This window comes from Chenopodium quinoa, unplaced genomic scaffold, assembly GCF_001683475.1.
Source record: "Chenopodium quinoa cultivar QQ74 unplaced genomic scaffold, ASM168347v1, whole genome shotgun sequence".
In the NCBI taxonomy this organism is placed as follows: Eukaryota; Viridiplantae; Streptophyta; class Magnoliopsida; order Caryophyllales; family Amaranthaceae; genus Chenopodium; species Chenopodium quinoa.
This window is the reverse complement of record NW_018744693.1, coordinates 1,281,898-1,292,612: the sequence shown is the minus strand read 5'-3', so window position 1 is coordinate 1,292,612 and position 10,715 is coordinate 1,281,898. Positions and strand designations below refer to the sequence as shown.

The 10,715-nt window shown below is 36.6% G+C and overlaps 1 protein-coding gene across 1 annotated transcript; it reads right to left on the bottom strand.

The window, feature by feature from the left end:
• Nucleotides 1-545: 545 nt before the first annotated feature.
• LOC110702492 (RHOMBOID-like protein 2) lies at nt 546-4,862 on the bottom strand. The gene is made up of 5 exons (XM_021880211.1): nt 4,262-4,862; nt 2,323-2,486; nt 2,040-2,203; nt 1,251-1,501; nt 546-918 (listed from the first exon to the last, which is right to left on the bottom strand). Exons 1-5 carry the CDS (start codon nt 4,561-4,563, stop codon nt 807-809), a joined length of 993 nt encoding a protein of 330 aa, XP_021735903.1. The 5' UTR covers nt 4,564-4,862; the 3' UTR covers nt 546-806.
• Between the last annotated feature and the right edge of the window lie 5,853 nt (nt 4,863-10,715).

Sequence of the window (10,715 nt, the reverse complement as noted above, 5' to 3'; positions counted from 1 at the left end):
TGATATTGTACAAGAGAAAGCCACACACATCATTTTCTTCTTCAGACTGGCGGAAAGGACATCATTTTCTTTATTAGGATTGATTGGTTAAGAATTTTAATGCTGTTTATCACCTGTTATTGTCGTCTAGAGCTCACTAAAACCTAAACATAGATAGCATCTTAAATTATGCTCTATTACAAGATTTTGATCCAAACAGAAATTGACCTAGCCCATTCAAATTTGATGTTATTGTGAATCATTTTTATTGTTATTGATTTTAAGCTAATTAACCGTAAGATTAGAGACATTGGATAGCTCATCACGTGAATATGACTCAATCAGCATTGACGTGAAAGACTTCGCTCTCCTATGCTTGGAAGGAAATACTGAATTGAAATTGTGTATTGTAGTATCAGCGTGAATAACTGCACATACCCATCCTATTTAAGAGTCTTAACACTTATTCTATGGAGAGAAGCCATAGCCCATCCAACGTATTGCAAAGTCGAAACGAAAAAAAAAAAAAAATGAAAGGAATTAAAAAAAAAATGTTACACTGTTGCTGATTCACAACATATAAGAGAACAATTACACACACCTTTCCATTTAATAAATCATTCTATTAACACACTGCTTAAGAAGAGGAAAAAAAAACAGGTATACGTATCACTATCTACTACTCCATGTACAATGATAACCGATATCCATCTATAAAAACCAAAACCAAAAGCGGATAAAGAAGAAAAAAACTTGAAACTAACGTGGAAGCGAACATATATTAACGCATAGAAAAGAAGAGGATCAGAAAATCTGACATTTTCTTCTCAGTTTCCACACTTCCATTTTGAAGTTGGCACACAGCTCAGGTAACGGCACCATTTGCAATGGTCATTTCCATTCTTTCCTTGGAAGAGCATTACCAATCCAACAGTAAATCTGTGACAAACAACACGTACGATGATTATTTGATCAATCTACCAACAACGTGAAACAGAACATACAGCGTACCATCAAATGAGAAGATGATTGAAAACAGTTAAACAAGGACCAGAGTGGTGCTTTAGGTTTGGATAAGGGTCAATAAACATTAGATATGAGCAGTGAACACATATGTCTGTATGATGTTGTATGATCTCTCACAGAGTCAAAAGAGAGGGGAAAAGGGGGGGGGTGAATCATAAAGTATGCCTGTAAGATGTATGATCTCAAAGAAAAAAAACTTCTAGAATAAATTCCAGCTGAGTTTCATCATAGAAAAAAAGTCTTACCCAGCTATAAGCAGCGCTGCAGCAATAAAGAACAACACTAATTGATACGCCATGTATTTGGATTTTACACGTGCATGTTCTGGCATTTCGTGACGCTCCAGCCACCCAAATCGAGGACGTAAGAGTAACACAAACCCAAATAGGAATCCTGATATAAATCCTCCAATGTGTGCAAAGTTGTCAACGTGAGGAAGGATTCCGACTGCCAAGTTGATTGCGATCATGATAATAAGCGTGAACAACGCAGCAGCCTACAAAAATGCAAAGAAACTCAGAGACTTATAAACTTGAGGTGTACTTCAACATATTTAAGGTATTCTGCAGTTATTGGTGTTTATAACATACTTTTATGTTAATAGCTCAAAATCAAAAACAAAAACAAAAATTAGTTGATACTACTTCCTCTGTTCTTTTTTACTTGACCTGTTTCTTTCATCATGCTTGCCAATGCAAAACTTTAACAATCAATACCTTAAATTCTCCATAAGTAAAAATTATAAAAGTTATATATTATGATAGTACTTATTGAGACGAATCCAAAAAGATCATACATAAATATATTTTTCCTTACATATAATTCACAAAAGACGGTCAAAGGAGGAGAAGTGAATAGTGTAAAAGTCAAAGCGGGTCAAGTAATTAAGAACGGAGGAAGTATAGGGTTTACTATTGAAGCGCTAGTAATCATCTACGCTCCCAGACTGGATCAACTAGGTATTGAATAAGCGCACAAATATAAACCACTTTTTCAATTTGTCAGTCAGATCATAGCAACGGAGAATTTGTTACCTTGTTTGCATAAATTGTCCAATTAGTAAAGAGCTCAGAAAGCATTGCCCCAAGTAGTCCAAACAAAGCACCAGAGGCTCCAACAGAAATTTGTTGTTGGAGAAAGAGTGAAGACATTACAGATCCACCAATACCAGTACACAGGTATAATATTCCAATTCGCACTGCCACGGGTAAAATAAAAAACAACTTGAGTGCCCAACAATGTATTTACTTTTACATTTAGTCAGCCACACATAGAGAATATAAAATTTGTTTTATGATTATAGAAGAGAGACCATACCAAATCCAAATTGTTGTTCAAGGCGGATACCAATGAAAACCAAACTCAACATATTCACAAGAAGATGGATTACACCAGCATGCAACCAGATACATGTAATGAGTCTCCAGCCTTCATGCTGATGTACCACCTTATCCCATTTAAGAGCCCCCAGTTTCACTAATCTGCAGGAGTCAATTACACACCAATCAAAAAAGGACATGCTTAGGGTAACAAAAAATTGGTTTTGTGTTGAGTGTTGACTAGTCTGACAATACTGCTATGCTATGGGATTCCAAGAAATGGGGGATAAATAAAAGAGAAATTTTCATACAACGCAATAAAAGTTCACAAACTTTCTAAAATCAATGCTAAAGCCAACATACACTAGAATTCTAATATTAAGCACAAAATACTCGTACACAACAGCTATCTCATAATGTCATTCTAAGTCATATTCAGTACAACCCATAGTGAGATCCTATTTAGTTAACTAATGCACATCAAAACAATCATCTTTACAGTTACCTAACACCTATAATGCCAGAGTATTGTTTAAAGTTTTTTTTGCTAATTATAGCCATTAGGGCTATGAATAAAAGGACTGATAAGTATAAGGGCTAGTAAGTATCCCAAAATGATATTTAGTTGAGAATTTATGACAACAGCTAAGTCTGGGACTTCGTTTATATACTAGTTTTTGATTAAAACTTCTCACTCATAGCCCTTGAGACTATGCCATCATTTTTATTGTTTCAAAATAGATATTAATGTTATACACCTTTATAGTAGTACTAATCAAATTATGATTATCAAGGAGTTGAAAGAGTATGGAAATTGATTTTAACCTTCAAGCGAACTTATTAGTTCATGCTACAGTCACTTGACAGTTCAAATTAGTTAAGCTGTTTCACAAACACACACTTCCTCCGTTGGATAGTAAAATTTTCCATAGTCCAGCCAAGCACAATGACATAATGGCATGCATACAAGGAAGAAATATTCCCAAAAAAAAAACGTCCATAGATATGTAAACAATATAAAACTTATGTAATGCTCACCATTCACTAAGTACATGCAACAATATCAGCCAAAAAAGCAAGCAAGACATATTCAAAATGGTTTTTTATTTGCAAATAAACCCGGTCATCATATAAGAAGTCAAAAACAAATTAAAGCAGATTTTTTTGCTTTTAAATATGGAAAGAAAGCATAAAATTGAGGAACAATCCCATGATTGAATCAATAAAGATTGTTTGAAGGTGACAGCCACATAGTCTCATACCATGAATTACTATGAATTGAATCATACTCCTGAACACCCAATCAAACAAAAGTTCATTGACATATTGAGAGAAATATTCCCAATAAAAATTGATTTTGACTGACGAATTCAAGCAATCCCAGATGCCTAGGTTAAAATTAAGAATCAGTATTTCTGCGTTCCACAAGTCCACATTCTCAAAACTCACTCAGACAGCAGTTGCAAATATAGTAAATTTAGCAATAAAAATCAAGCAAAAACAACTACTTTGGGATTACTAACCACACCAATCACTAAAAAATCTAAAACCCCAAATCAATTAATCAGACACCCACATTTAATTTACAAAGATTGAGCATAATAAGAAACCCCACAATAATTCTTCAAAAATCCATACTAAATATTCTAAATTCAAGCTAAAAACTGACCACTTTAATAACATTATTTATCATTAACTTACACTAAATGAGCTGAAAATAAGAACAAAATCATAATAAAAGCACCAAAGATAGCTAAAATTCATCATAAACCTACACTTAATCAGCTTGAAAGAAGAACAAAATTACAATAAAAGCCAAAAATCAAGTTAAACTCAGAATAAATCAGCTAAAAGAAGGCAATATCACAAGAAAACAACATCAAAAACCCAAATAAAAACAACTAAAATCAACCCAAAAAAAAGGGGTAGAAAATTACGTGTTAGAAGAAGGGCCGAGAAGAGGATTCTCATTAAGAGGTTGAAAGGAGAAGCGACCCAGAAATCGAGCAACACAAGTATTAAACCCAAAATTATTTTTAGGGCAATTGTTGACGAACATAACAATTATAAACATGGCAACATTTGCAACAACAATCATGGGTACCAACCAAGATGTCCATTGTCTTGCAGAAGATTCAATGTGATACCCAGATGCTGCAACTGGGTAATTCGACTGATTTGCGTAATTAACATTATTCACGTTTACATTTCTGTTCTTCTCCGGATCTCTACTACCCATGTTTAATCAATTGATTGTTTTTCTCTCTCTGAGTTTTAATGGTGGATTGAAGAAGAATTGAGAGTGGTTGATATATGAGGAAGAAGATGAAGTGGGTGTTGGTGATTGGGTGGGTATTGATTGAATTGAATTGAATTTTATGCGAGTCGGTGAAGTTACTCTTACAGGGGAGAATGGGAGATATTGGGAGAGAAGAGAGGAGAGAGAAAGTGAGATTATTTGAAGAGGTTGTGTTGTGATTGACTTGAAATTGATCAAATCCCAGCTAATTTGTCCTGTGTTTCTACGAATTTTGTAACATTATTTTATCTATCTAACCATGTCTTAATCGCGTTTTATGTAAAGGATAATGACCTATATGGTGAAGTGGGATGATAGGGAGAAGGAATGAAGGATCCTATCTTTACTCGGGTGTAAAATTACACTCGGATGTTGTATCATATTTTTAATGTTTTTTTTACTATATATATCTATTTATTGTTATTGTCGTAGTGATTGAGCAGTATTGGAATTCAGGATGTATATGAGTAATTTTTGTTGATTTAATTATAAATTTGTCACTTGGTTTGCAAATCAATAAAAATGACATGTTGATATTATACGGAGTATTTTATGGAGTATGAATAATTTTATTGATTTAAACAAAATGTCAATTAGTTTTGTAATAATGCTACTAGCAAGTTTATTATGTTAGTGATCACTTAGGAAAGAGAATGCGATGGGTGTACATAGTACACTAGCCTAGCTAAATGTTGTACTCGTAGTAAATACAATTAGAAAAATTCGGAAGCAAGAGCAAACTTTAGTAATAAAAAATATTTACCTTGTATGAAATGTGACTTGATTATAAGTGAAGAGAAGAAAAAAAATGTGTATGTTAATTTGAAGCAAACAGATTGAAAATGTTAGTTGAAAATCACTTATGTCGAGAATTTCAAGCTTTTTTTTTCAAGCTCAATAGCCTCAATTCCAATGATTTATAATAATTCTTTTGTTTTTTGTTAATCAAAATGCAATGGGGATCAATGAAAATATTCCAAAAAAAGAACAATATTAATAGGAATAGCAATATTAATCCTATTTCATTCAAAAAAAAAAAAAAAAGAAAAGCAATATTAATCCTATTAATATTGAAGGTGACAACTCATATCATATCATCAATAATAAATTAATAATGTCTTTTAATGTTTATTGCCCATTGAAAATTCATTTCCTCTTGGACAATACTCATCTATACGTAGAAGATATTGAATCCATGCCACTCTTGGGGGAGATGGAGGGACAGTTTGTCTCTCCACTCCATGATCCTGGTTATTTTTTATTTGACTACTATCCCAACATATGTCAAAAACTCAAAATATAATTGTTTATAAAATAATGAAAATTCATTATAATGACGGTAATAATGATTCTACATATAAGGGCTCTTAAGGCCTTAGACTTCCCTTTTTATTTTTATTCTACATACATATATACATACATATACACGCATATTATATAGTTAATACTTAAAAGAGTAGACAAAATTTATTATTTACGGGTAAGACATTACGATATGACTCTCATTTGACCAAGCAAATTAACCTCATTGGAGTAATAAAGGAGTAGTAAGCACATGAACCGTCAATGTTTTATTACTATTATTACTATTATTATTATTATTATTATTATTATTATTATTATTATTATTATTAAAATTAAAAAAACCTACAAATTCAATCAATTTACAAGAAATTGGTAGGGAGCCGATATACAATCTGGGCTCCCACCCCTCTAGCTATAGCGAACCCGATCCTACTGAAGATGTGAGCAGCTGCACGAGCACCAATATCCTGAGTCTTAGCGAACGCCTGAACCCGCTTCAGCAACGCAATAGCATCATTGTCTAATTCCCCTAATGAAGAAAAGGAGAAAGGAAGAAAACCATAACCATTAGCCCTGCAACGTGCCCCATACTTGTCCCGCTTCCGCTGAGCCGCCGCCGACACAACACGACCAGGAACGAAGTCAGACAACCCCGAATGTGTCAAAGGTGAAGACCCCGTCAAGTCGACACATACATCACGTCCTCTATCCCAGGAATAAAGCAACACATCTGCTGGTCGTAGCGCCCCCTCGTTCCCACCAGTCAACCCAACGTTGACCTCCTTTTGAGCAGAAATCCCAGACCGAAAACAAATATCAACAAGGGTGTCACGAACAACGTTGTGCCGATGTTTAATACCTACTATCCCAGCACAAGATACTGCATGATCCCCATAAATATCTCCATCAAAAACCCTTGAGCAAGTAGAACACGGTGTTGAAACGGAGAACAATGGAACACCCAATCGATAGCAAAGAACACAACGGTAAGTCTTACCATTCATAGTCTGACCCAAACCCGATATCGGGACCGTTCGCAACCAGGCCGAAGAGTGATTCCCCTGTTGGGACTTCCATAAGGCAACCTGACGCGGAGATAAGGAGAAAGTGGAATCCACAGATGAAGTGACCTTCGTGAAATATATATCTGCCAATTTTTTCATGAGTCTGGGGGCAGCGATCTCACTAGGGTTATTGAAAAGGTCAGTCTCCACAGTCCTGTTAAAAAGACTAAGAGCACCATCAAAGGCCGGTCCCGGACCAACAATACCAGAATCGCGAAGAAGCGTAGCCTGAAGACCAGAAGACTGGAGACGCGACGCAAGGAAAGCGTAATGCCGAACATCACCCGCCGAATATACACCCAAACCACCATAAGAAAAAGGTAAGGTGGCAAGTCTCCATTGCCAATCACCAAAACCAGGCCCCGAAGCAGTTACAATACGCTCTAAAGAAGCTCGAAGGGCCACGTCAAATGAAACCTGCGCTGTTTCAAAAAGACGAGGAGGACAAGTGCGCATAGCAAAGTAGAGTTTTGAAACCCCAGTACACGCACGAAGAAGTAACAACTCGCATTGGGGATAATCGAGCTTAGCAACAGCATCCATTAGCACAATGGTCTTCGACACTCTCTGCGAAACAAGCTCACCACAGAAAGAGGAATCAGCACTGACAGGACCACCCAGCAACTTAACACCATGCAAAGGACGACCAATATTTGGAGGAAAGACACCGACGAGACGGCTACGAGGGTCCTCCAAGGGCCAGAATACTTCCGTTTTCTCAACGTTGACATGGAGTCCGAGACGAGGTCCCTCCGCCAAAATCAACTCCAAAACTTTCCCTACCACTAAGGTATCACCAATAATAGTACCGTCATCTAAATACCAAGCTTGCAAACATAAGTCAAAAGAATCCCTGATTTGGCACACTAATGGGTGAAGAACCAAAGCAAAAAGCAAAGGACCTAAAGGATCACCTTGTTTCACCCCCTGACATGACCATAAGATATGCTCCCCGTAGAACAACCTGGCTGGAGTAGAGTAGCAGAATTCAACCCAACGAGAGAGAGAAGGACAATGGAGACGAACCTCACGCAACAAAGCCGACCGGTCTACCAAATTAAAGGCATTCTGGAAATCCACTAACAACATGGAGAGACCAACATCACCACCACGCGCCTCAACCAAACGATTAACTGCATGAAGAATAGCCTCACCACCCGCCGGCACCCCAACACCAAACTGAAGACCTCCTAGATAACTTCCTAGACGCGGACCAATCAAAGCAGCACCAACCTTTGAAACCAGACGCCTCCAAACAGTACCCACAGCAATAGGCCGAATACCACCACCAGGCTTGACAAGTGGCGTAAGAGGAGCACTAGCAATGTATTCTCCCAACACAGCAGGACATTTCCCAGCGAGAAAAAGATTAACCACTTGCGTAATAGATTCCACCAACTCATCCGAAATAGCAACTGCAGCACCACTCAAACAATCCATAAGGTGTTGAGCACGCAAGCCGTCTCTACCGCATGACGTACCTCGCGGAAAACCCCTAATCTGATCCAAAACAACAGCAGGAGTAGCAATAAGGTGCTGATCAACGGGAATATCCGGGAAGATAGGAGCCGGAAAGGAAGGGTGCTTAGCTTGTAAATCTGCAAGAGTAGCGTCATTGTAAGGGGCAAGACCAGAAGACGAAAGAACCCTAACCGCAGCAGTGTAATGTCCGTCAGAAATCTTTCTCTTACACTGCTTAATATTACACTCAGACAAATCATGGTCCTCATCAGCATCCAACAAAGGTGGAGACACATCAGCCAACGTGTCACGCACAAGCTGCACAGAACCACCAGGCTCACACCAAGAACGAATAGCAGAGGTGATACCCTCTTCCTGTCGCTGACGCCTGACACCCGAAGAACACTCGCGACTACTCCTTGGGGAAAAGGTTTTAAGGACACAGAGAGGCAACACAAGCAATTGAACCCAACAAGAGATGTCATCAGGCTTGCCAATCACCTTATCAAGGGCCCCTTTGAGAACCCGAGAAAAACCCAAGCGACACTTAGGAGGGATAGATTTCACTGAACGAAATCGCTTAGATAGCAAACTATCAAGAAGAGCAACATCAAAAGCAAAATGAGGCTCAAGAGGCCCTCCAGGAGATCCCATCGAAGGAACCTGCGGTTTAGGAAAACCGAAAAGAACAAACCGAACAACACCATCTCCCAAGTCAGGAGGGGCCACAAAATCATCAGAACCATGACCATGCCGACACTTCATACGAAGAGAATGCGTCTTGAAACACTCCCCACAAAGCCAAATGCCCATACGACGGAAGGTCGTCTCGGCCTCCAAGAAAATAGCCAAATCCGAAGTAAGAGAGTGTCGGGTCAAATCCCGCGCATCTTCACAACAATGACGGTCACGAAGATGAGTGATCAAAGAGGTTTTAGTGAGCCCATTACCCCTGCCATCTTGACACCCCCGGAAAATACGCCGGAAAATGATGTGGAACCCTACCCAACCCTGCCCTAATCGCCTAAAACGAGAGAATTATTATTTTTATTATTATTATTATTATTATTTTATTATTATTATTATTATTAATTTATTATTATTATTATTATTATTATTATTATTATTATTTCTTTTCCATGCACGCAGCACGCTCTTATATCTACCTTGATTGTTCCCTAGCATCAACTAGGGTTTTGATGAACTTAAATATTTTTCACCTCCATTGCACACCCTAGCTTTAATCCTAATCCTAATAACCTTGGTCAAAAATTAAATTTACAATACAACCTATTAGGTTCCTTTAATCCTTTTGTAATGGATTAAGTTTAAACTAACTTTGAGAAATTCATTCCCTCAACTTAAACTACATTGATTATAGATAGTACTTTATGTTCCTTTTTTTTCTTCTAAAAATAATAAAATTGAGCAACATCTTCCCACTATAATTAGTTAAAGCGTGTGGAAAATGCACAAAGACGTTGAAATGAGACAAACTTCTTTTCTAGCAAAATCCACCAAAACTAAGAATTAGATAATTTAGAGGGTCCACATTACATAATTATTTATAGCAATAGATGTTAAAAAGGCAATGGAATGATATACATATAGTTGTTGAAACTTTTAAAAGTTTGAAAATTACTTCTCATCAACTTGTTGTGCTAACTAGCTATTTGTAGAGGTAGGGGAAGTAAGTAGCAGATGAAGCAACCTTTTTACCCATATCTTTAGGATGCGTATCAACTAATTAGGTAAGAGTACAACTCTAGAAATCATCTTTTCTTTTCTTTTCTTTTTTTAATACTTCATGATTGTAAATAAAAATTCTAGTTCTTAACCGCAATAATATTGGGGAAAGTTTTTTCTTTATTTACAGGTGCTTATTATGAGTTTATGATTTTTTGTTCTCATGAGAATAAAGCCCTTTGCCCAAATTGATGTTTGATATGGATATAAACTTTTATTTAAACAAGGATAAAGCCTAAATAATTAAAAGGTAATTGTTTACTTGCAACTTTAAGAGTGGAAGGACCATTTTAGGACCCTTTAAAAAAAATGGTTTTGCATGTCCATCACATACTCAATAATTATCTAATTTGACTTGACTCGAATTGCTTATACACAAATGAAATGATCCATATTTATTCTCTACTTATATACCATCATACTCTCTTCAAATATAAAGAGTAACCTCGCTTATTATTAACAAATAAATTATGCACGACTGAGTTTAGTGTATAATTAAAATTACAAAAAATAATT